Source organism: Neoarius graeffei, chromosome 28, assembly GCF_027579695.1.
Source record: "Neoarius graeffei isolate fNeoGra1 chromosome 28, fNeoGra1.pri, whole genome shotgun sequence".
Taxonomy (NCBI): Eukaryota; Metazoa; Chordata; class Actinopteri; order Siluriformes; family Ariidae; genus Neoarius; species Neoarius graeffei.
The window spans coordinates 45,300,126-45,326,660 of record NC_083596.1 but is presented as its reverse complement, the minus strand read 5'-3'; the positions used below and the strand labels follow the sequence as shown (position 1 = coordinate 45,326,660).

The following is a 26,535-nucleotide window of genomic DNA, read 5'->3' as shown; positions in this document are numbered from 1 at the left end:
CGTTATAATGACCAAATACCATGAAAAGTATTTTTCCAGTCTCACCTGTGAAAGGTAATCCCATGTGATCTTGTTTGGACGGTAAACCTGTTGGTACAGTTAAACACAGGACATGAATGAGGCATCTTTATTCTCCGCTTTGCCTCATCCAATATGGCGGCGAGGATGACGTATGATTCTACGCGGAAGGCGGCGTCTATGTTTATATGTCTATGCCCAGCGTGAAGCACTCACAGTCATGTGGTTGTGACGTCATCGTAAACAAATCCGTTCTACTCATCCAGACGGCTTCGCAACGGCGCCGTTGCCAGATCTTTCCACTCTGGAACCCGTTCTCAAAAGATTTCATTTTGGGGCACCCAAAACGCCGGTGCCGTGTGGACGCCAGGCCGAAATGATAAACAATTTTATCAGATTCACCCGAATCCGTTGCCGTGTGGACAGGGCCTTAAACAGTCCAGTCTTAAACCTTCCATTTTTCCCCTGATGAAGTCCTTTGTTGTGTTGGCAGTGTGTTTTGGGTCTCTGACTTGCTGCATGATGAAGTTCCTCCCAGTTAGATTGGATGCATTTCTAAATCAAATAAATTGGCAGACAAAATATTTCTATAGACTTCTATCATGAGTTACATCATTAGTAGATATCTGAGCCCATTTCAGAAGTAGCCATGCAAGCCCAAGCCATGACACCACGTCCACTGTGCTTGACTGATGAGCTCGCATTGTATGTACATGTTCAAATCAAATCTGAACTTCAGGATTCTAGTAATTCCTGTATCTGTATTGTTCACTGAATATTTCAATGGATATATCTGTTTTAACTTGTTTTGTTTTATTAGATGCAAAAACCATTAATGCTCTTGAAAGGTAACATTTATATATCTATATGTATATATAATATTAACTGGAATTATTTTTTCAAAAATTAAGGTTATGATGAATGTAAAACAGTTACGAGACTTGATTTTGCTTTTTAGAATGGAAACCTAAAATCAGGGGTAATGAACAAGGACCTTCCTCTCAGGTGAGTATGCAAACATACAGGTTACTAAGAATAACAAAACACTATCACAATTTATTACTTTTTCTCCTGCCTCCTCTGTGTTGACAGTTGTTTCTTGCTCCTTTTTTTTCCTTTCAGAAAAGTACTGTAGAACAGATTTTAGTGAGCTCAGTCAATTAGCAATCAAAATACGTGGTCCAATCAGCTTATTTACTAGACTCCTTTTAGGCAAAATCATTTGTTTCTGTGAGATTTTATGTTTTTATTTCTAAGTGTATCTGTGATTTTTGTACTCCGATACCCCATTCCATTCCAGATTTAGTCACCCTGTGCCATTATGGTAACCTCCACTGTTCTAGGAAGGCTTTCCACTAGGTTTTGGAGTGTGGGATTTGTGCTCATTCAGCTAGAAGAGCATTAGTGAGGTCAGGCACTGATGTTGGGTGAGGAGGCCTGGGGTGCAGTCAGTGTTCCAGTTCATCCCAAAGGTGTTGAGTGAGGTTGAGTATGTTGCACCAGACAGCAGCAGAGCTGTAAACACAAAGAATATAATCACCTTCGACTGTCTGTTCCATGAAGATCAGGGATTACTGCAGTGCAGTCAAAATGATGGTGTCTTTGAGTTCATTAAAATGCAGACAGTACCACTGGTATTTAATTTCTCTTTTCATCAAAGCATTTTAATGAATCTTTACTCTGTCTTTATATCTTTGAATTCCCATGAAGAATCAGAATTACTTTATTAATCCCTAGAGGGAAATTCAAATTTGCTACCAAGCTCCTGAATCAGAGAAGAAATAAACATGTCTAAAAATAGAAGATAAAATCATCTGAAAAAAGAATAAATAAAATAAAATAAGTTTAAATAAGTTCAATAACTGAAGTAAAAGCAAAATGAAGTGATTTTACAACCCCGTTTCCAAAAAAGTTGGGACAAAGTACAAATTGTAAATAAAAACGGAATGCAATGATGTGGAAGTTTCAAAATTCCATATTTCATTCAGAATAGAACATAGATGACATATCAAATGTTTAAACTGAGAAATGTATCATTTAAAGAGAAAATGAGGTGATTTTAAATTTCATGACAACAACACATCTCAAAAAAGTTGTGACAAGGCCATGTTTACCACTGTGAGACATCCCCTTTTCTCTTTACAACAGTCTGTAAACGTCTGGGGACTGAGGAGACAAGTTGCTCAAGCTTAGGGATAGGAATGTTAAACCATTCTTGTCTAATGTAGGATTCTAGTTGCTCAACTGTCTTAGGTCTTTTTTGTCGTATCTTCCGTTTTATGATGCGCCAAATGTTTTCTATGGGTGAAAGATCTGGACTGCAGGCTGTTCAGTACCCGGACCCTTCTTCTACGCAGCCACGATGCTGTAATTGATGCAGTATGTGGTTTGGCATTGTCATGTTGGAAAATGCAAGGTCTTCCCTGAAAGAGATGTCGTCTGGATGGGAGCATATGTTGCTCTAGAACCTGCATATAGCTTTCAGCATTGATGGTGTCTTTCCAGATGTGTAAGCTGCCCATGCCACATGCACTAATGCAACCCCATACCATCAGAGGTGCAAGCTTCTGAACTGAGCGCTGATAACAACTCGGGTCGTCCTTCTCCTCTTTAGTCCGAATGACACGGCGTCCCTGATTTCCATAGAGAACTTCAAATTTTGATTCGTCTGACCATAGAACAGTTTTCCACTTTGCCACAGTCCATTTTAAATGAGCCTTGGCCCAGAGAAGACGTCTGCGCTTCTGGATCATGTTTAGATACGGCTTCTTCTTTGAACTATAGAGTTTTAGCTGGCAATGGCGGATGGCACGGTGAATTGTGTTCACAGATAATGTTCTCTGGAAATATTCCTGAGCCCATTTTGTGATTTCCAATACAGAAGCATGCCTGTATGTGATGCAGTGCCGTCTAAGGGCCCGAAGATCATGGGCACCCAGTATGGTTTTCCGGCCTTGACCCTTACACACAGAGATTCTTCCAGATTCTCTAAATCTTTTGATGATATTATGCACTGTAGATGATGATATGTTCAAACTCTTTGCAATTTTACACTGTCGAACTCCTTTCTGATATTGCTCCACTATTTGTCGGCGCAGAATTAGGGGGATTGGTGATCCTCTTCCCATCTTTACTTCTGAGAGCCGCTGCCCCTCCAAGATGCTCTTTTTATACCCAGCCATGTTAATGACCTATTGCCAATTGACCTAATGAGTTGCAATTTGGTCCTCCAGCTGTTCCTTTTTTGTACCTTTAACTTTTCCAGCCTCTTATTGCCCCTGTCCCAACTTTTTTGAGATGTGTTGCTGTCATGAAATTTCAAATGAGCCAATATTTGGCATGAAATTTCAAAATGTCTCACTTTCGACATTTGATATGTTGTCTATGTTCTATTGTGAATACAATATCAGTTTTTGAGATTTGTAAATTATTGCATTCTGTTTTTATTTACAATTTGTACTTTGTCCCAACTTTTTTGGAATCGGGGTTGTATATACAATGATTCCTGTATACATATATTGCACCTGAGTTAAGGATACAGTATACATGGTAAGACAGTGTACCACAGTTATACAGTGGCATTGTACAGCTCGACTGCAGCAGGTAGGAATGATTTCCCGCATCTCTCAGTTGTACAGCGTGAAAGAATCAGCCATTTACTGAACGTGCTCCTGTGGCTGATCAGCTCCTCATGTAGAGGGTGGGAAGGACAGTCTAAGATCGTTTTTATTTTGGACAGTGGCCTCTTCTCCAACACCACTGTCAGAGAGTCCAGTTCCATGCCTACAACATGGCCGGCTTTCCTGATGATCTTATTGAGTCTGTTAGTGTCCTTCACCTTCAAGCCGCTGCCCCAGCAGATGACAGCGTACAGGATGGCACTGGCCACCACAGACTCATAGAACATCCACAGCATCGTTTGGTAGATGTTGAAGGACCTCAGCCGTCTCAGAAAATAGAGACGGCTCTGGCCCTTTTTGTATACCGTGTCCATGTTTTTGGACCAGTCCACTTTATTATCCAAGTACACCCCCAGGTACTTGTATTCCTTCACCACATCCACACTGACCCCTTGGATGTTAACAGGGTTCACTGGGGCCCTGATTCTCTTCAGATCGACCACCAGTTCTTTCGTCTTCGTCATGTTGAGCTGTAGGTGGTTCTTCCTGCTCCACATGACAAAGTTGTCCACCACCGTCCTGTACTCGCTGTCATCACCACCAGTAATATGTCCAACCACTGCAGAGTCATCAGAAAATTTCTGGAGGTGGCAGGTCTCCATGCAGTCATTGAAATCAGTGGTGTAGAGAGTGAAAAGAAAAGGAGAAAGGACAGTCCCTTGCGGAGCCCCGGTGTTGCTGATCACTCTGTCTGGCACACAGCACTGCAAGCGCATGTACTGTGGTCTGCCAGTCAAATAATTCACAAACCAGGACACCAGGGGGACATCCACCTGCATCGCTGTCAACTTCTCACCCAGCAAAGCCGGCCGGATCTGCTCCAGGATGAGTCTCTCAAGGGTCTTCATGATGTGTGACATCAATGCCACGGGCCTGTAGTCTTTGAGGTCACTGGGACGTGGCTTGTTCGGTACAGGGACGAGGCATGATGTCTTCCACAGCACGGGGACCCTCTGAAGACCCAGGCTCATGTTGAAGACATGCTGAAGTACTCCACTTAGCTGGAGGGCACAGATCTTCAGGACCCTGGGGCTAACACCATCCGGGCCTGCTGATTTTCCTGCATGGAGTCTCTTCAGCTGTCTTCTCACTTGCTCCTCGCTGATGATCGGTGTGGGGGAGGGATGAAGGTGATTCTTGGGGGGGTGCTCAGCCAGGGGGTCTGTTGAGGAGGTGTGAGCGAGGTCATGAAATGGGGATGAGGTTGGGCAAGAAGAGGCAGGGGAGGGGAGAGAATGTGAAGTGTGTGGTTGTAGCCATCCCGCAGAAGAGTGGTGGTGGTGGGTTGGGGCCACTCCATCAAATCTGTTGAAGTAAAGGTTCAGCTCATTCGCCCTTTCCACATTGCCATCCACTTCTTCACTGTTGGTTGGCTTGTAACCAGTGATGGTATTTATTCCACTCCACACCTCTCTCATGTTGTTCTGTTGGAGTTTCCACTCCAATTTCCTCCTGTACTTTTCCTTGGCTTCCCTGATCATTGGTCTCAGTTCATGCTGTACTTCTCGTACCTCCTCCTTGTTGCCCGCTCTGAAAGCCCTCTTCTTCTCATTTAAGAGGGCTTTGATGTCCTTCGTTACCCATGGCTTGTTGTTGGGGTAACAGCTGACAGTCCTAGCTGGGACAATGGTGTCCACACAGAAGTTGATGTATCCCGTGATGCACTCTGTGAGCCCATCAATGTCGTCTCCGTGGGGCTCATACAGTGTCTGCCAGTCTGTCACCTCGAAGCATCCCTGCAGTGTCTCACTGGCCTCGTCTGTCCATCTCCTCACTATCTTTGATGTGGTGGGCAGTCTCTTCACCAGAGGCACATAGCAGAGGGAGAGGTAAATCAGGTTGTGGTCTGACCTGCCCAGTGGGGGGAGGGGGGAAGAGCTTTAAGCCTCTTTAAAGTGCATATCACGGGTAAATTCAGGAGCAAGATCAATGTAATTCTCCTATTTTATATTAAACTTTGGTCAAATATCTGTCACATTTTGCATTTTGTGCAATTTTTTTTACCTTGCGCAATACCAGAAAAATTCAGTTGAAATCAATCCATTAGAGGCGAATTGGTCCGCCTCTGAAAAAACTTGGCATTTGGATTTCCCGGCAAACATTGATTTTCGTGATGTCACGTGCGGGACGCCTCCTTCTGACTCCTATGTCAGCGCTGGTTTGTTTATGAGAAAATGACCTGGTGGTTTTCTGCAAATTTCTTCAACGTTATCACGTAATTATTAAAATGGTTAACAGATGTATCGTAGGAGGGTGTAGCAACACCAATCTTGATGGGATTAGCACTCATCGTTTCCCAAAAGACCGGACAATAAGAGAGAAATGGGAGCGCTTCGTGTGAGGCTCCTGGAAGCCGAGGACCAAAGCAGAGCCGAGAAAAAAAACAAGAAAATCGGCGATTCACAAGTTGACTGTTGCCAGGGTAGGAAATAAGAGAGACTATACTCTAAATTAGGCATTCCTGTGTTTGTGTGGTACACGGATAATGTTATTTATTGACACACACAAAGGTAAACAACACGAAAGCGCTGGGCGATAATACACTTACTTGGATTAGATTAGGTAGAACTTTAGTGATCCCTTTGGGAGGGTTCCCTCAGGGAAATTAAAAACCTACAGTCCACAGCCTGGTAAAAAGCAGCCAAAGTAGAGTCTAAAGTAGCGTGTTTAAAGTCCCCAGAAATGATGATAAATGCCTCAGGGTGCTTTGTCTGCAGCCTTGCTGTGACAGAGTGAATCCCCTCACATGCAGCGACTGTGTCTGCCCTCGGAGGGATGTAAACACAGATGGTGATGCTAGCAGCGCCAAGTCTGGGCAACATAAGACTGTCTTTACAGAGAAATGTCCCGGGTTACACCAGCGGTTGTTCACGTTAATGATGAGTCCCCCATCTTTGCCTTTCCCGCATGCTTTAGTGTATCTGTCGGCTCTCACAGCAGTGAATCCCCGCAGGTCCACGCTAGCATCCGGTACAAGGTGTGTTAGCCATGTCTCCGTAAAATTAATAATCTGCTCTCCCGGTAAATCCGCTGGTTGTTCAGCGCGGATAGCTCATCAACCTTATTCGGCAGCGAGTTCACATTCCCCATGATACCAGAGGGAATGGATGGTTTGTAGCGCTGCCGGTTGTCCACTAGCCTAGCCTTTAGCTTAGCCCCGGCTTTGCAGCCCCTGAGTTTCCTCCTCAGCTTGGCCGGGATGGGGTGTCGTATCCTGGCTCGTCCCATTGTTTTCAGGGCCAGCAGCTCCTCTCTCGAATAAGCGAGAAAACTGGCTCCTGGTTACGTGTTAAAGTTAAAAATATCCATGGGATATGAAGAAAAGCACACTATGTCTTCGTAAGAAGAGCAGAAAAGTAAAAAGGTGGAAAAAAAAGAGGTTTAAAGAGCTAAAAACTACAGAGCTACTGGAGAGGCAGTCGTCTCACACAGCACCCAAGGTCACATTTTCTTTACATTTTACTTCACATGTATCAAGGGATCTGCGTGTCAGGGCTTGAGATCTTGGGACCTGTCAAACACATTAAATGTATCTACAACCCTGCTTAGCCGATTCCATGTGTGTAGCTTATGAAATCTTTCTCCTACAGTAGCCAGTACTCTTCTAAATAAAGGAATATATAAATACATAATAGTAATTAGAAAAAATATGATTTATGTAACAATAGATAGATGATCATTGATACATGAATCCATGGGTTTAGAAGCTGAAGCTGAAGGTGACAATTCCATATTTCAATGCAAAATCGCTAGCTACTAAACTTGGTTTACACAGGCTGTGCACTGAAACCGTGCAAGCTCTCGGAGCCTGCTGGCAGTTCCGCAGGTGACGTCACGAATCTGGCTCCAGACTCCCTTGGGATTTTTCCAGACGCGTTTTGTTATTTTATTTTGTTTCTGCTGTAGACAGATGGCCTTGTGTAAAATTACCCTTCTGGATGAGTGTGTAAAGGGACATACTTTCATATATATAAAAAAAAAAACGAAATTGTTCCAGGATATGAATTTTCAACCTTCCACTTTCCCCCTGATGAAGTCCTTTGTTGTGTTGGCAGTGTGTTTTGGGTCTCTGACTTGCTGCATGATGAAGTTCCTCCCAATTAGATTGGATGCATTTCTAAATCAAATAAATTTGCAGACAAAATATTTCTGTATACCACCATCATGAGTTGCATCATTAATAGATAACTGAGCCCATTTCAGAAATAGCCATGCAAGCCCAAGCCATGACACCACGTCCACTGTGCTTGACTGATGAGCTCGCATTGTATGTACATGTTCAAATCAAATCTGAACTTCAGGATTCTAGTAATTCCTGTATCTGTGTTGTTCACTGAATATTTCAATGGATATATCAGTTTTAACTTGTTTTGTTTTATTAGATGCAAAAAGCAGCCATCAACTTCAAAGGTAACATTTATATATCTATATGTGTATATATAATATTAACTGGAATTATTTTTCAAAAATTAAGGTTATGATGAATGTAAAACAGTTACGAGACTTGATTTTGCTTTTTAGAATGGGGCCGTAAAATCAGGGGTAATGAACAAGGACCTTCCTCTCAGGTGAGTATGCAAACATACAGGTTACTAAGAATAACAAAACACTATCACAATTTATTACTTTTTCTCCTGCCTCCTCTGTGTTGACAGCTGTTTCTTGCTCCTTTTTTTCCTTTCAGAAAAGTACTGTAGAACAGATTTTAGTGAACTCAGTCAATTAGCAATCAAAATACGTGGTCCAATCAGCTTATTTACTAGAGTTCTTTGAGGCAAAATCATTTGTTTCTGTGAGATTTTATGTTTTTATTTCTAAGTGTATCTGTGATTTTTGTACTCCAATACCCCATTCCATTCCAGATTTCGTCACCCTGTGCCATTATGGTAACCTCCACTGTTCTAGGAAGGCTTTCCACTAGGTTTTGGAGTGTGGGATTTGTGCTCATTCAGCTAGAAGAGCATTAGTGAGGTCAGGCACTGATGTTGGGTGAGGAGGCCTGGGGTGCAGTCAGTGTTCCAGTTCATCTCAAAGGTGTTTAGTGAGGTTGAGGTCAGGGCTGTGCAGGCCACTTGAGGTCTTCCACTCCAAACTTTGCAAACCATGTCTTCATGGAGATTGCTTTGTGCACAGGGGCACTGTCATGCTGGAACAGACAAGGAAGAAACAGCACAAATAATCTGTGCAATTGTGTGCTTCCAACAATAGTCTGGCAAAGAACCACATATGGGTGTGGTCAGGTGTCTGCATATTTTTGGCCATGTAGTATATTTATTGAAACAGAATGTGCTTTTATTTAAAAATACTTGTAGTGTGTGTGTGTTAGAGGTCTACGCGGGTCAGATTTTTCAGTCCCGCTCCCGCCCCCGCCTGTGCCCGCATTGTGCAGTCCCACTCCTGCTCGCGCCCGCAAAGAATTGATTTTCAGTCCCGCTCCCGCCTGCGCCCACAAAAAAATTATGATTTTCAGTCCCGCTCCCGCCCGCGCCTGGCATATTTTGCCCCACTCCCGCCCACAAATCCCGCCCACAAATCCCGCATGATGCAGACGTTCGCGTTATTTCGCAGGAAAATTCTTGTCTTGACACAGCGTGATGGTGCCCCGCCCCTTACTTTGAGTGGATTTCAGCATAAATATCTACAGCTCACGTTATTATTTATCTTGTTTCGGAATTCAGCATGTACTGTCTCTAATAATAATAATTAGTGCTGTCAAATGATTAAAATATTTAATCGCAAATCACACATTTTTATCATATGAGAAACCATTGTAATTCTCTGATCAGCATAAAAAAATTGAATGGGTTTGCTTTGCATCAATGGGCTATTTTTTTTATTGCAAAGCAGAGCTAATAAGAGAAGCGAAGTGATTTACTGTTTGAGTTAGTCTACAACTTTAATCAGAGAGACATGTTACACAGTGACGGTAGGCTTGACTCAATGCTATCCCAGAAATCCTTCCTGTAATATGCAAATTTGGCCGCCTCTGATTGGACAGCCAAATTTGCATATTACAGGAAGGATTTCTGGGATAGCATTGATTCAAGCCTACCGTCACTGTGTAACCTGTCTCTCTGACTAAAGTTGTAGACTAACGCAAGCCGTAAATCATTTCACTCATGGTTCTCTTGTTAGCTGGGTGTGAGCTGCGAGTCATTAGAGTGATCAATAGCAAATTTAAGATGCTATTTCTCTCGCAATGTAAATTTCTGCAAATTTAGACGTCTTAAAATGGTCTTATTAATGCCAAATAAAATATCCAGCTCATATTATATATCATAGACATAAATTAAAAATTTATAAATTTTATTTCGAACACGTTTTTAGTTAGCGGGACTGCAGCTTATCACCGCCCGTGCCACATATGTGCACTTTCGGTCCCGCCCACGCCTGCAATGAGCTTTCAAAATTTGTCCCGCACTGCTTTGCGGCGGGTCCCGCAGGACTCCCGCGGGAGTGCAGGGTTCTAGTGTGTGTGTGTCTGTTTATATATATAATGATGCATTATTATAGAACATTCATTAAAAATAACTACTATGTCAACAGCCATGTGACCCAGGGGAAAGTCAGGCCAATCGGAAGATACCTGAACATGGACATGCTTCTGGTAAGTGTTTGAACTTGGTAAGTTGTTTTACTGGTGATCTGCTTTCATGACCATAGCACACATGCACAAATAAGGCACAAGTCTACAATGTTGTGTATTCTTGGTATTTTTGTGACACTTGGTACAGGGGATTATGTGGCTTAGACCACATGTTTGTCAAAAGGGGTTGGGTTTGGATGAATATATTTTCAGGAGGTGTGGTGAGGTGTGCTGCTGAGATGACCAATCAAATAATTCTCTTTAAGTCAAGTGTATTCTGTGACCTAATTGTTCAATTTAGTGATATCAACCAAATGCAGAAAGCAAAAGCATAGACGATAAAATGAGCAGAAGGTCATTAATGAACATGGACAGAATAATGCAGCCTTAGAAGTCATGTTTATAGAGCACTAAATTCTATACATTACAAGATGCATTCTATATTGTACAGTTTAGGCATTTCATGAAAACTCATTCAATCTCAATGCATGAGCTGGATTTAAAAGTTTTCAGAATGTGCATGCTTTTTTACCAACAGAAAAGTTTGACACAGAGATTACACGACTGGAAACATTTGAAAAGGAAGAAGTTGAAAAGAAAATGGAGTCACTTCTGAATGCAGGTACAGTGGTCAGACTAGTAATTTTATTGGAAGGTGTTTTATTGCCACACACACACACACGAGGGATCCACAGGTGATCTTTTTAAGACTACACGGAAAGCTCATCCTCTGTTAAAATTTCATTAAAATGTGGTAATTGAAATGTTTCCTCATGTAAACAGTTATAGTCAATATTATTCATCACTCAAGCTGAAATTCAATACTTTAATGAATCACAATATCAAATATTCATCTCAGTGCAATACAACACTGTTCATACATTTTAAAGCAAACTGTTTTCGGTGGACAGCACAGCCTCTGGGGAAATGTCCATTGAAGCCACTTGCGTTCACTTTCAGTTTTGATAAGAATATGACGATGGAATGAAGGAACTTTGTTTGCCATTTGTTTAAACTCAGATATCAGGGGTATTTTTTTTCTTGATTCCTATCTCCAGTGAACATTCCCCTCTGACTGAAAGTCAGAATTCATCACAAAAATAGAAATGACATTTCTTGCTTTGTTGTAGATTTTTCTGAGTTAATTCTTGCAACTGAACTGAGGCTGGTGCTGTTGGGGAGGACTGGATCTGACAAGACTGCAGCATTGAACATCATCCTGGGCAGAGAGGAGAGGAACCAGGCTGATGCTGCATCTCTATCCACCCAGCAGAGTGAGAGCACACAGGGGGAAGTGGCTGGGAGGAGGGTGATTGTGGTGGACATGCCTGACTGGTTCTCTTCTGAACTCTCTTTGGAGGAGCTGAGACAGAACGTGGAACACTGTGTCCATCTGTCTGCTTCAGGACCCCTCGTCTTTCTCCTGGTCATACCTGCAAAGCATTTGGAAGACACAGGAGTTCATAAAGAACAGGAAGAGACAATATCGGAGCTGAAAGATATTTTTGGGAACAGATTGTGGGGAAACATCATGATCCTCTTCATTGTTCATGATGAACTTCAGAAGAGTAACATTGAGGAGTGTATCCAAACAGGAAACTGGGCATTTCACAGACTTGTAGAGAAATGTGGGAAAAGGTCTCACTGTCTTAACATTATGGAGAGGGAAAATGGTTCTCAGGTCTCAGAGCTGCTGGAGAAGATAGAGAAGATTGTGGAAGGAAACAAAAATACAAGTGAGATGATTGGAAAAATGCAGAGTGAAAGAGAGGCGAAGGTTGCAGCGATCAGAAAAGAGCAACATGAAATGCAGAAAAGCCTCAGCACCTTTGAGAGTTATATTAAGGGTTATGAAAATGATCTAAAAACCTTAGACAAAAATTATCTAAAAACCGTAGACAAAGATGATCTGAAAAATAGAGAGATGATTCTCAAGCTGAAACAGGAGTACGAGTCAAAAAGAGATATTGGGCAACGTATAAAGAAAATGTATGACAATGTTGCAGGTCTGGAAGAAAACAGACGGTTTATGAAGGTTATTTTGCCAGAAAATCAGCAAACTGTATGGCTTTCACTGCCAGATGAGCAGAACAAAATGATTCAGCAGCAGAATGCGCTAACTCAACTTAAAGAATTGTTTTTCAGAGTACCTGGAAAAGCGTCAGATTAATTAAAATATATATAATTTGTGAGGAGGATGAAGTTCTCTTCCTCTCTGTGTCCTCCCACTGTATAAACCCTCAGCTGTCACTGCGAGACACACACACCCATCAATAATAAGACACAGGTGTGATCACTTTGCCACTCACCTTCCCTGGCCTCACCCTCCATTCACAAACTGGCACTCGACCACACCCCTGCTGCCACATACTGCAAGTCTGTATGTTTTGTATCTAGTTATAAAGCTTAGCCCTTCATATTGTGGCACCAACTGCCATCTGGTGCTCCCACAGTGCCTTGGGACGATCAAATCTTACATTATATGGGTGATAACATCAGAAGCCCACATCGGGTTCCACTTCTATCAGCTGTGAACAGAAAGCTGAGGCTGCAATGGGCACAGGCTCACCAAAAATGGACAGCTGAAGACTGGAAAAAATGTAGCCTGGTCTGATGAATCTCGATTTCTGATGAGGCAGACAGATGGTAGGCTCAGAATTTGGTGCCAACAGTTTCAATCCATAGATCCAAAAGCACTGAGTTAACAGTACAGGCTGGTGGAGGTGGTGTCATGATGTGGGGAATATTTTCTTGGCACACTTTGGGCTCGTTAATGCCGATCGATCGAATGCCCCAGTCTGTGAGTATTGTTGCTGACCATGTGCATCCCCTCATGACCACAATTTGAAATTAACTGGAGACTGTTTCTTCTCTGTTGCCCCTTTTTTGTTGTTGCATCTGCCACTATAATTAAAGTCTACATTGAACTGAACATTTGTTACAGTGACACTCATACTGAAACTGGAAACATCTTGTATTTTTCCACAGCAGAGGGTAGTAAAATGTACATCATCTTTGGCAGTGCTTCAGAAAAATGTTTGAACAAATAATAATTTATATATATAAAATTAGTTTAACCAGATGTCACTTAGATCTAATCTTATGATAGCAATAATACTAAATATATTGAATTATTAATCTTTTCAAATTTGCTTTAATTTTAAATATCCAAGTCAATTATATAAACTTGATCAGTTAAATATAGAATAAAAGTCTTACATTTCATATGCAGAAATGATCATGTTTCATAAAACACTAAATTACAGGCTTTACAGAAACGGTGCATTACAAATGGTCTTTAATATATGATATACTAAATATTTTTTGTTCAATTTGTGCATGATTTTTATTAAAGGTCTCATGGCATGAAATTTTCACTTTCTGAGGTTTTTTAACGTTAAAATGAGTTCCTCTGACCTTCTTAAGTCACCCCAGTGGCTAGAAATGTCATAATGTGTAAACCAAACTATGCCCACCCTTTGTCAACATTTGAGAATGGCGTGTTGATAGGCTCTTCCCTTTATTACGTCAGCAAGGGAGATGATCCCCACGCCCCCCCCTCTGGATTCCCACCCACTGTATGGATTGCCCGCCCAGCTCAAAAGTTGCCACCATAGATACGTCACTTCAATTTTGTAGCGAAGAGACCATAGAGGACACAACAACATAGCACCACCTAAGCGAGCGAAACATGGAAATTGCGCTGTACATGGATGTGACAACACAGAAAGGAGTCTGTTTTTACTGCCGACGGGAGAGCCCCTGAAGACGCAGTGGCTTAATTTTATTTATCCAATAATACACCGTCGAGTCTACCTAAGACGGTGTATATTTATCAGAAGCATTTTCCTGATGAATGTTTCCACAACTTGGGACAGTACAGGGCAGGTTTTGCACATCAACTGTCACTGAAGCCTGGGTCCGTACCAAGCATCCCTGCCGCATCAGCCACAAACACCGAACAAGTAAGTGTATAACTGTTAAGTCGTTTTGCCGTGTTTTAAAATCGGTGCGTTAGCCTTGCAATGGCTACATTAGCTGTGCAGCTAACCGCTTCCTGCAGTTAGCCAGGTACTCTGCGCTACAAAACCAAAAAGCATGCAGCATGCTCTGTTAAACTGAGTTTAGTCTGGAAATTGACTGTAACTTATGAGCTTATGTTTGACTATTGCTCCGCAATGCATGTCTTCTGTTGGATAAGCGATATGTTGCTGTAGTTGCTGCTTCTGTCCTCTTTGGTTATGGAGTGCGTCTTCAAGCCTAGGGTATTATATGTTCGTAAACTACCACTCCGAACACTCTCACTCTCTGTTCTCTGTGTCACGTTGAGTTTACGAAAGAAGTCCGAGGGAGAACGGGGTTTTGTCTTAGCAGCGTGGCTACAGGCGCTGATAGCAGCGAGTATGTGAAAGCTTGGACTGTTGCTTGACCTGCCATTGCTACTGTTCACACACAGGTAGCATGCCCGCAGCTTGGTCAAGCCCCTCCCCCTCCCCCCATGGCCCGCCCCCACCCTCTACCCTTCCCCGCCTCCATGCTTCTCATTAGCAAAACGACGCACTGGGAAAAGGGCTGAAATGGGGCTTTCTCCCAGTAGGCTATATCTATGTGCCGAGGGTTCATTTTGAGAAAGCCTGCGGATATAACATCCAGAAACCTCCACGAGCCCGTTTAAAGCATCAACAAACCACCATGCCATGGGTCCTTTAAGTTCAACAAAACACAAGGATGAACTACAAATTGCTGTGAATTTTTCTTCCATAAAGCTGTAAAATTATTTTAATTCTGAAACTGAACTAAATTTAAGACACATGGTGTGTTTTACAAAAATAAGTCATTGCAGAACTTCAAAAGGAAAGAGTACAACATTTTCTGGTTAGCACTTTTTTTTTTAAGACTGTGAAAACTGTCAGTGCTAAAAGAAGGCAACTGGACTTGCTTGAAATTCTTGAACATGTTTCACCTCTATCCGAAAGGGTTCTTCAGTTCTGTCTGACTAGAGGGGAGTTCCAGGTATTTATCCTCTTGTGTCATCCTCACAGGATGACAGAGAGAATCGATGACCCACAGATCACCCTAATGACTCTCTGGGCTGCTAACACTGTTCACACCTAGCCCCCAGTGACCTACACCTACAGGATGACTCAGCAACCCAGGTGACCTTAACGACTCTTCGTAGGGTTGATTTTTGATCCACTAGAGGATAAATACCTGGAACTCCCCACTAGTCAGACAGAACTGAAGAAGCCTTTCGGGTGAGAGGTGAAACGTCTTCAAGAATTTCAAGCAAGTCCAGTTGCCTTCTTTTAGCACCTATGGTTTACCATGACCTGGATAACTGAGAGTCTTCACAGTCAAGACTGCGAAAAGGTATTTGTATCAGCACTGTGTGTATGCGTGTACAGTTAGGTCCATATATATTTGGACACTGACACAAATTTTGTATTTTTACCTGTTTACTGAAACGTATTCAAGTTAGTTATATAATGCACATGGACATAAAGTCCAGACTTTCAACTTTCATTTGAGGGTATCCACATTAAAATTGGATGAAGGGTTTAGGAGTTTTAGCTCCTTAACCTGTGCCACCCTGTTTTTAAAGGGACCAAAAGTAATTGGACAATTGACTCAAAGGCTATTTCATGGGCAGGTGTGGGCAATTCCTTCGTTATGTCATTCTCAATTAAGCAGATAAAAGGCCTGGAGTTGATTTGAGGTGTGGTGCTTGCATTTGGAAGATTTTGCTGTGAAGAAAACATGCAGTCAAAGGAGCTCCCCATGCAGGTGAAACAAGCCATCCTTAAGCTGCAAAAACAGAAAAAACCTATCCGAGAAATTGCTACAATATTAGGAGTGGCAAAATCTACAGTTTGGTACATCCTGAGAAAGAAAGAAAAAGCACTGGTGAACTCATCAATGCAAAAAGACCTGGATGCCCACAGAAGACAACAGTGGTGGATGATCGCAGAATAATTTCCATGGTGAAGAGAAACCCCTTCACAACAGCCAACCAAATGAACAACACTCTTCAGGAGGTAGGCGTATCAATATCCAAATCTACCATAAAGAGAAGACTGCATGAAAGTAAATACAGAGGTTTCACTGCATGGTGCAAGCCACTCATAAGCCTCAAGAATAAAAAGGCTAGATTGGACTTTGCTAAAAAAGCCAGCACAGTTCTGGAAGAACATTCTTTGGACAGATGAAACCAAGATCAGCCTCTACCAGAATGATGGCAAGAAAAAAGTATGGCGAAGGCATGGAAAGCATACCACATCATCTGTAAAACATGGCAGAGGCAGTGTGATGGCTTGGACATGCATGGCTGCCAGTGGCACTGGGTCACTAGTGTTTATTGATGTGACACAGGACAGAAGCAGCCGGATGAATTCTGAGGTATTCAGAGACATACTGTGTGCTCAAATCCAGCCAAACTGATTGGTTGGCGTTTCATAATACAGATGGACAATGACCCAAAACATAAAGCCAAAGCAACCCAGGAGTTTATCAAAGCAAAGAAGTGGAATATTCTTGAATGGCCAAGTCAGTCACCTGATCTCAACCCAATTGAGCATGCATTTCACTTGTTAAAGACTAAACTTCAGACAGAAAGGCCCACAAACAAACAGCAACTGAAAACCGCTGCAGTAAAGGCCTGGCAGAGCATTAAAAAGGAGGAAACACAGCGTCTGGTGATGTCCATGAGTTCAAGACTTCAGGCAGTCATTGCCAACAAAGGGTTTTCAACCAAGTATTAGAAATGAACATTTTATTTACGATTATTTAATCTGTCCAATTACTTTTGAGCCCCTGGAATGAAGGGATTGTGTTTTTAAAAAATGCTTTAGTTCCTCACATTTTTTTTTTATGCAATCATTTTGTTCAACCCACTGAATTAAAGCTGAAAGTCTGAACTTCAACTGCATCTGAATTGTTTTGTTCACAATTCATTGTGGTAATGTACAGAACCAAAATTAGAAAAATGTCTCTGTCCAAATATTTATGGACCTAACTGTATGTGTGCTGTACTTTCCCTTCTCAGCAAGTTTTTTTCCCCTCTGCGTCCATTGTAATAAGTTTAGGAGCCCCTGAAGGTTTAGAAGTGTAATATGGAAATGTATATATTTACCCAGACTGCCCCCCCCCCAAACAAAAGGTCACACAATATTTTGCTGGACCACCTTTAGATATCACACATAATCTCACATCAAATCTTGTTAATTTGCCTTAGAATAGTGTTGGTTAATTTTATGCACATTTTTGCTCAACACACTCTGGTGCAAAAAGATTTCTGTTGGATAGTGCATGAAAGTAGCTTTAATTTATCAATATATAAAGACTTTAAATGAAAGATGGAAGTATTCACCATACTGTAACAGTTACTCATTTACCAGCAATACATTCAGCTACTTCCTGAATCAGTGAATCAGCTTCACTGTTATTTTCCCACCATCTGGATTAGTTAACAACTAACTGACAAGCAAACTCTAAAATAAAGTGATTTTTCTTACACAGTGTTGTTCCAGTCACATTCAAAGACCTTTCACAGTTGTGTGATTTACTGGCATGAATTGGGTCCTAACTCTGAATTATCTTTAACACTTTTGTGGCAAACGGAACCTCGGCCCAATTTTTTTTTTTTTTTTTGCCCTTGGGTGCATTGAGGTAATACAGAACATTAACCACTCAGTCCAGAACTCTTTAACCAGTTACTATTTCTTTATGATTAGTGTCTTGACAAATTGTTCGGTTGTGTGTATACACAGCCTCTGATTGTTTTTTTAGTTTCCTAGTCTCAACTTTCTTCATCATATACAGTGTCCTCCACAATTATTGGCACCCCTTGTAAAGATGAGTAAAAAGGGTTAGAAAAAATCTGACCATTTTGTCCCAGGTCAAGTAATGATTTAACTTAGAATGGTGTACTGTGGTTGATCAATATGTTAAAACATCGCAATTGTCCCCATTTCTCACATGAAAAAAAACCATTAACTCTGTCAACCCTGATCTTACTCCTTCCATGGAGTTCGTCTGATTTCTACATGTTCCCAACTGTGCAGATTATGTTGTTAGGATTTGGAATATCTTGCTGGTATTCTACTACTCTTTCTTATACTCTGTATGAACATTTCACTGTGCCTACATGTACAGATGTTATTAAATATGTTAAATATCAGAATAAAGAGCTTACTTACAAGTTTTCATGTGCTCAAAGCGCATCAAAATGGGCTAAATCCTGGAACCGTGTTGTATTCAAGACTATCTAAACCGAGACCAAGTTATGGGCAAGGCCAAAGTATATTGAGACCGAGTCAAGACCAGGACCAAACCAGTGAGTGTGAAAGTGGGGTGGGGTGACAGCTGTTAAAAGGAAGAAAAATTTCATATTAGCAATGATAATGAGTCACATTATTGGTGTCATTTGAAGCAGGACAATTTACATCCCATCATAGTAACAATGTTAACTAAGAAATCAGACAATACACAGGCAATTTAGTGAAATCCCAACAGTTGTGGTCTTGAAATAAAATCCCCAGTCCTCTATATCGGAGACCGAGACAAGACCAAAAATGCAGTCGATTCTGAGATGAGACTGAGACCTTGAAAAAGTGGTCTTAAGATCGGTCTTGAGTACTACAACACTACTGTGGACTCCATCCTTTTTCTACACAGGGCAGCCAACCACCAGACTAAAAAATACACTATGGACCTCAACCTGTAGGATCCTATTTTGTTAAAGTTCACCTTTAAGAAATGATGAATACATGCATGTCTTTATTTAACAGAAAAGAACACCCTTTGGAACAATTTGTCATTTTGTTCAGTAGCCTCAACCCAGACGCTGGTTTATTAGGCTGGGAGACAATAGGCTAATAAATGTATTATGCAGATAGAAAAAACCCTGACTCACACATCACTACAGTTTAGTCTCGCATTTACCATCTGGTTGTAACTAATACTGTCTTCAACTGATATATGAACTCGTATAACTCGTATTTCCATCATCGTATCTCTGTTTTGAAACACTTTCTGAGGTGTCACAACAAGTATCTACCATTCTGCATATAAATACATTGCAGGACCATGTTTGGAAACAAATATGATGTGATTATGATTATTATAATAGTCTATGAGATTATGCAAACTCTGCCTCCAAAATGGTGTCAAGAACAGTAGAAGTCACGTGACTGAAAACTAGCTATAGACATCACTGTGGTCTACATGTTGGTACTTACACACCTCCTATTACTCCTTCATAATGTTGGGTTTCATTATTCAACCAATATGCATTGTAAAAATATAGCTTGCTGACAACAAATTGTTTTCCTTGTTTTTTACAGTAAAACTGAAATGTGATACAAAAATAAAGCTTATTACAAACACATCAGGGCGGCACGGTGGTGTAGTGGTTAGCGCTGTCGCTTCACAGCAAGAAGGTCCTGGGTTCGAGCCCCGGGGCCGGCGAGGGCCTTTCTGTGTGGAGTTTGCATGTTCTCCCCGTGTCCGCGTGGGTTTCCTCCGGGTGCTCCGGTTTCCCCCACAGTCCAAAGACATGCAGGTTAGGCTAACTGGTGACTCTAAATTGAGCGTAGGTGTGAATGTGAGTGTGAATGGTTGTCTGTGTCTATGTGTCAGCCCTGTGATGACCTGGCGACTTGTCCAGGGTGTACCCCGCCTTTCGCCCGTAGTCAGCTGGGATAGGCTCCAGCTTGCCTGCGACCCTGTAGAAGGATAAAGTGGCTAGAGATAATGAGATGAGATGAGACAAACACATCAGTGTGTTGTGGTTTGTTTTGTCACGCCCAGCGTGGCCATGCTGGGGGTGCGCACTGCCCCTTTTGAATAGTAAACTTGAACTTGGCCGTTTCTCTCCCTCCATTCTGAAGGGGGAGCTGTCTAGTACTGCAACACCTGTGCTAGACAAGGCCAGGAAGTTCAAATACGGGCCCAAAATTGGCATTCGAGAGTTGGCTGCTGGCTTTGGGGTTTGGTTGTGTTTGTTGTCCTGCTACGTGGAGGCCCTGCACGGGCCGACGGGAGCAGGTTTCTTTCTTTTATTCTTTTTTATTTATCCCTAGAATTTATATATTAATAAAGTACGGGTTAACCTGAACAAACGATGTGGTCTCCTTTTATGTTGTGCCTGCTTTGAGCTAAGTGGTCGTGACATATGGGGGCTCGTCCGGGAGTCATGACAGGTTCTATTGGTTTTCCAGCAGCTGAGCTCAGACACAGGCTAATCTCAGTTTAGCTAACTCCAAATAAACAATAAAGTGTTTACACGAACAAAACTTGTCATTTTCGTGATTACAGTGTAAAATGTCAGTAAAACATTGCTTTACAACCTACAGCGGTGTATTTCTGAGGTACAACAAAATAAAAAAGAGCTTCCGTCTTCTGCGTCTCCACTCCACAGAAATGGAAATGAACTGAACTGAAGCTGCAGTACCCACTGTAGACAGTAGGTGGCGGTATACTCACGTACAGGGCAGAAACTTTAAAGACATCTTGATATCTGGCAGTGAGAGGGTTAAAAAAATAGTGACGTGGTTGAGACTGAAAACGAAAGCGAAAAATTCCTGTATTCTCGCACAGTTTGGACAAAAATCGCTGTAAGTGTGATTTTTTTTTTCTGCTTAAAAACACAAACATACATACATATATACACATAGTGGGCCGATGGACTGCTAATCCATTGTGCTCTGCATGTGTGGGTTTGAATCCCACCCTTGTCGCAGGTGGGTCCTGAAGAGGCTGTGCATGACTGCATGTTTGAAGAACACATAATAGAACACTTGAATAAATCTGTCTTCAAATTTGATGTATATATTTTCCCAAAACAACATGGAGACAATTTTATTTCTGTTATTTTCTAACTTGACTATCAGGAAAAAAAAATGACACCATGTGAGTAGCAACCAAATGAACATGTCCAACCCTGACCATGTTGAGGAAGTTCAGACATTACTTTTTTTTTCCCCTCCGTGCTCTCACGGAAGGCGGTCGCATTCTCTGCTCTCCTCTCCTTCCTGCTTGTGCTCTTTGTTTCGTCTCGTCTGCCTATACTTTTTTTTTGAGAGACTCTCTCCGCATTGAATTTCTAAACTAAAAAGCATGGATTTGATAAACTGGTCTCCTAACGAAATTGACACAGTTTCTGGGTTTGGGGGAACCCACCTGTCCTGCCGGAATGTCTGTGGAGGACACTGACGATATCTACCTATTCAGAACCATGATTACAGGACTTTTGCTGATTGGATTAGGCATTGCCCTGGTATATCGAGGAAATCAGACAACGGTGACAGCTGTTCAAAGCCCCACAAAGCTGCCCGATATGATTGGAGTGGTGGGCAAAGCTGTTGGCACTCGGACTGTGGACATTCAGAGCTTTAACCACAAAATGGTTGTTATCTCAGAGCAGCTTTCAGCTTTGCAAGGAATACGTATTTTGTATGGAATCAATTTTGTGCCAAAATGTTCATACAATACTTTTGAAATATCAAACAAAAATGACAAATCAAAATACAAAAAAAAGTCAATTTTTTTAGACTGGCAAACAAATTATTCATGTAATCGTGCAAAATATCAGTCTATTACTCTTCAGAAACCTTTTATTTTTGTTCCGCGTCTTTCTCAGTTTTGTTTGATGTAATTTATTTTGGTTGCGATTCCAGCTTTCTCGTTTGCACTCCCTGACTTTTTGCTTGCAGTTTTGGCACAAACTTCACGTGTGGGTGGGCTGTCCAGGAATGCATTCCCATTGGGTAACTTGTGTTTGACTGACAGCTACGCTCAGCCATTCCCTACTCGGATTCTGGCGGACTGTTTGACGAGTGACCAATCCATTGATGGTAAACAAGGATAGAGTGGACTTCAGTGGTGACTATGATATTGAATTAATTCAACAAAGTGTAAGTGCGGGACACATGTGTTGTATGTGTTGCAGTAGTACACATTATGCAGGTGTTTCGTGGCAAGTCAAATGTTAGACTTAGCTCCACTACCCAATATAATAGCTGTCTTGCTAACATTAAACGCACCTGCATAATGTGTACTACTGCAACACATACAACACATTTGTCCTGTACTTACACTTTGTTGAATTAATTCAATATCATAGTCACCACTGAAGTCCACTCTATCCTTGTTTACCATCAATGGATCGGTCACTCGTCAAACAGTCTGCCAGAATCCGAGTAGGGAATGGCTGAGCGTAGCTGTCAGTCAAACACAAGTTACCCAATGGGAATGCATTCCTGGACAGCCCACCCACACATGAAGTTTGTGCCAAAACTGCAAGCAAAAAGTCAGGGAGCGCAAACGAGAAAGCTGGAATCGCAACCAAAATAAATTACGTCAAACAAAACTGAGAAAGAAGCGGAACAAAAATAAAAGGTTTCTGAAGAGTAATAGACTGATATTTTGCACGATTACACGAATAATTTGTTTGCCAGTCTGAAAAAATTGACTTTTTTTTTTTTGTATTTTGATTTGTCATTTTTGTTTGATATTTCAAAAGTATGAACATTTTGGCACAAAATTGATTCCATAATTTCGGAGACCAGATGGAATTGAATTGAACAGAATGGATGAAATGGACAGATATGGACGTGTAAAGACTGCGTCTGTTCGAAAGACCAAACAATCTCTATCTTATCGACATTCGGCTCCCTGAACAGCACCAGCCTTGATCAAGGCCGTTGCTGGGACAACATTTCCCCCAGAAGGTCACTGCTGGGAGACACTCTCCATTCCTTCCTCAATTTTCCACGGTCGCCGTTTTTCACCCCCAGTGTGACAAGCGGGTGCGTGACCAGCGCCGCTTGCATGGCTGCAGGAGCGGACGGCTGCTTGCTTGCGCTGGGTTACCTCTACCTCCTCCCCTCCCCTCCTACCCCCTTACCCCTTACCCCCACCCCTGAATGCCCCCTCCTTCCCCCCTTTCCCCCCCTCAAGTCCCATGTTTTAAAGTGTACTTGTGTTATTGTGTGCTTGTGCAGAGGTTTTTAAATGCTCCCACACTGTACTCCTGATAGGAGCATAGTGGGGGGGTGTTCTTTTTTCCTCATCTTTCCTCATGTTACTACTGTGTACTGTGCAAGAAAGTCCTGGGTTCGAGCCCAGCGGCCGGCAAGGGCCTTTCTGTGTGGAGTTTGCATGTTCTCCCCATGTCTGTGTGGGTTTCCTCTGGGTGCTCCGGTTTCCCCCACAGTCCAAAGACATGCAGGTTAGGATAATTGGTGGCTCTAAATTGACCGTAGGTGTGAATATGAGTGTGAATGGTTGTTTGTCTCTGTGTCGGCCCTGTGATACCCTGGTGACTTGTCCAGGGTGTACCCCGCCTCTCGACCATAGTCAGCTGGGATAGGCTCCAGCTTGCTTGCAACCCTGTAGAACAGGATAAGTGGCTACAGATAATGGATGGATGGATGGATGGATGTCAGCAGTTAAATGATTCAAGTGGTTTGTTCATTTTCCAGTTCCTCAAAAATGTCAGTTTCACACACAGACACACAGATATTTCCCAATCTATGGGCTTATAAAATAGTTCATGAAAACTTTTTATGGTGTCAAAAGGAAAATGGTTAATGATCTGAAGAGTTGGGGCTCTCTCCAATTCTCTATGCAAGACAGAATCTAAACCATTGAAATGAATATCTTGCCTTTTGATATTTTCTGTTGTTACTGTAAGCTGACATGAGGCCTTGTGGTTCCAAAGCTCAATTTTTACCACTGCTTTCCAAATTAGACTATTGCAGCCAGGGCTGCTAACAGCTTTGGCTGGGCCCGGGACAAAATGCTCTGAATGCCCCCCCCCCCCGGCCAACACACACACACACACCTCTCTTATCCCAGTCTCTACTCACTCCAACCCTTAAATGACAGGTATTCAAAAACCATTCAACCGGTTCACTGAATCTTTCCCCCCTGTCCTATGACGGAATAAGCGGTTACTGTTATTTTGTATCCTTTAACCGAATGCCATTAAATGTATTCCGTTACGCCCCAAGCCTGCATGCGACAGCCCCTGCAATGCCTTCCTAAACTCGTGGATAGTCTACTATAATCACGCGATTGGGGTGCTCTTGAAGGAGCAGCGATGGACGGGGGATTTCGGGCAGGGCTGGGGGCGAACATAGTATACTGTGCGTGTGTACTGTCCAGTGTGAAAAGCAGAGAAGAACACACCGCTCGAGAAGCGGCGGGATATGATTGCGGGCTAATGTGAATATTCTTAGCTTCAATCAGATATATGAAACACAATGTTATTAAGCCATTATGGTTATGAAATGATTCAATGCCCTGTGCGTTTGATATGGTGTTCAGTGTTCACTCTCCCCTCGTTTGTAACATGAATTGCGTGCCGCACGTGCCTTGGTTGGGGTTACTTTACGGGGCTGGAAAAAGTTGGCTGTGTCTTACCTGGCTCATACATGTCAACCTTTGGTCAATCAAACCTGTATAACCAGTCTCCAAAATCCGTATTTCCCTTATAAAATCCGTATAAGATGCAAATTAAAATAATTTACCTAAAATTTGAATGATAATTAACAATGATATATCCCAGTTACTTTTTATTCAATAATAATAACAATAAACCTTCAGAATGAATACAAAGCTCCAATGTTTGACAAAAACACAGTGTTATCAGCGTAGTTATGAAGGAAATACTTCGTTGTTTGGAGACAGGTTTCACCGAGCGGCTATTATGCGCGAGACTTCATATTAGCCACAAAGTCAGGAAAATCTGTTCGTAAAATTACGTTATAATGACCAAATACAATGAAAAGTATTTTTCCAGTCTCACCTGTGAAAGGTAATCCCATGTGATCTCGTTTGGACGGTAAACCTGTTGGTACAGTTAAACGCAGCACATGAATGAGGCATCTTTATTCTCGGCTACTGTCTAGACGCTATACCAGACACGGTTGAAAAATCTCCACTTTGCCACATCCAATATGGCGGCGAGGATGACGTATGATTCTACGCAGAAGGCGGCGTCTATGTTTGTATGTCTATGACTTCACGGTTGGCAGGATTCTCGCAATGCGGTGTGCGCATGATCAAAAGTGGAACAAAGTCTCGCTACCACAAGATAACGCGCGATTTCATAAGACTCTTTACTGGCTGTCTGTGGTGTACAGTACGTTTGTAAATGTTATGCGCTCCTTTATCATCATGGGAATTGATTATAGCTCTAAATAAATATTGAAGTTTTTTTTAAAGAATCCGTATAACCAGGGTGCGATTTGTCAAAAAACCAGAAGGGGGGATGTTTTTTTTTTTTTTAATCATGAAACGTCACAAAATTAAGGTAACAATAGGCTAACAGCTCAATAACATCCGATGATATCAAATGAATAACACTAAATGAAAACGAACACTAAACCAGAGATAGTAAATTCATCTTCCTATCTCTCTGACTAAATACACGAACACTAACACCCAACAAAGTTCGCATTGCTTGTCGCGTTGCTGTGATGTTTCTCTCCCTCCGGATTAAATGGACAGTGACTCGAAAATCACTAAAATACATGAATACTAAATGAACAGTTTGCTCTGATGGCGCAGTTCATGTGGCCTTTTCTGCTTTCCCGTCGGTGCGCTATCCGCCGCGTTTCGCCCTTCTTTAATCCACATTTCTGCGAATTTCTCAGCAGGGAAGGAACGCATGTCTGACCCATTGACAGCGAGGAAAAGAAGGCTGTCAGTGTGGATACATTCATTCTGTTGCGCTCATCAATAAGGATGTGATTCATGGCGCTAAATCCACGTTCACACTCTGGATATTGTTATTATCTACAATGTATCTAATTGCTGGGGACGTTCGTGAACATCAAAGCTGCCACTTCAGGTCATTTTGAAAGTGAGTGCAATGTAGACCATAGAAAACTGTGTCACAACATGCCTGTCATGTCAACTTTTTTTTTGGTTTGTTTGTTTTATTGACGGGGTTGTCCCCGAGGATTTTTTTTCAGCAGAGATAAAAACCAGAGGGGGGGATGATCCCCACCATCCCCCCCAGCAAATCGCACCCAGCATATAACTTTATTTGTACGCCCATATACTACATTTATTGAATCAAATCCGTATAAAATACGGACATTCCGTATAGGTTGACATGTATGCTGGCTCAGCTGCCCCACTGCCTTTGCTAGTACCTGCTGCATCATCCGAATCTTTTTTTAAATATTTATGCAGTGAGCCCCTGAGTCTCTTGGTTTCTTCCTCTATTTTTCTCTCTTCTTT

General features: G+C 42.0%; 2 protein-coding genes across 8 annotated transcripts in view; both read left to right on the top strand.

The window, feature by feature from the left end:
- The window catches only part of LOC132875724 (uncharacterized), a 31,048-nt gene extending 15,852 nt beyond the window's left edge, over nucleotides 1-15,196 (top strand). For all 5 annotated transcript variants that reach the window (XM_060912726.1, XM_060912728.1, XM_060912729.1 and 2 more), the window contains 7 exons: nucleotides 839-866; nucleotides 977-1,023; nucleotides 8,081-8,108; nucleotides 8,220-8,266; nucleotides 10,245-10,305; nucleotides 10,823-10,906; nucleotides 11,415-15,196. In XM_060912726.1, the coding sequence (XP_060768709.1) occupies nucleotides 839-866; nucleotides 977-1,023; nucleotides 8,081-8,108; nucleotides 8,220-8,266; nucleotides 10,245-10,305; nucleotides 10,823-10,906; nucleotides 11,415-12,454 (1,335 nt within the window). In that variant the 3' untranslated portion in view covers nucleotides 12,455-15,196. The remainder of the gene's footprint in view (nucleotides 1-838; nucleotides 867-976; nucleotides 1,024-8,080; nucleotides 8,109-8,219; nucleotides 8,267-10,244; nucleotides 10,306-10,822; nucleotides 10,907-11,414) is intronic.
- Nucleotides 15,197-20,828: 5,632 nt separating this feature from the next.
- The window catches only part of LOC132875717 (uncharacterized), a 32,210-nt gene continuing 26,503 nt past the window's right edge, over nucleotides 20,829-26,535 (top strand). The window contains exons 1-2 of one of the 3 annotated variants that reach the window (XM_060912704.1): nucleotides 22,825-23,090; nucleotides 25,947-26,152. The gene's annotated coding sequence lies outside the window, so the exon portion shown is untranslated. Of the gene's footprint in view, nucleotides 20,898-22,824; nucleotides 23,091-25,946; nucleotides 26,153-26,535 lie in introns of those variants that run through there. The other 2 variants (XM_060912705.1, XM_060912706.1) reach the window with 2 other exon arrangements.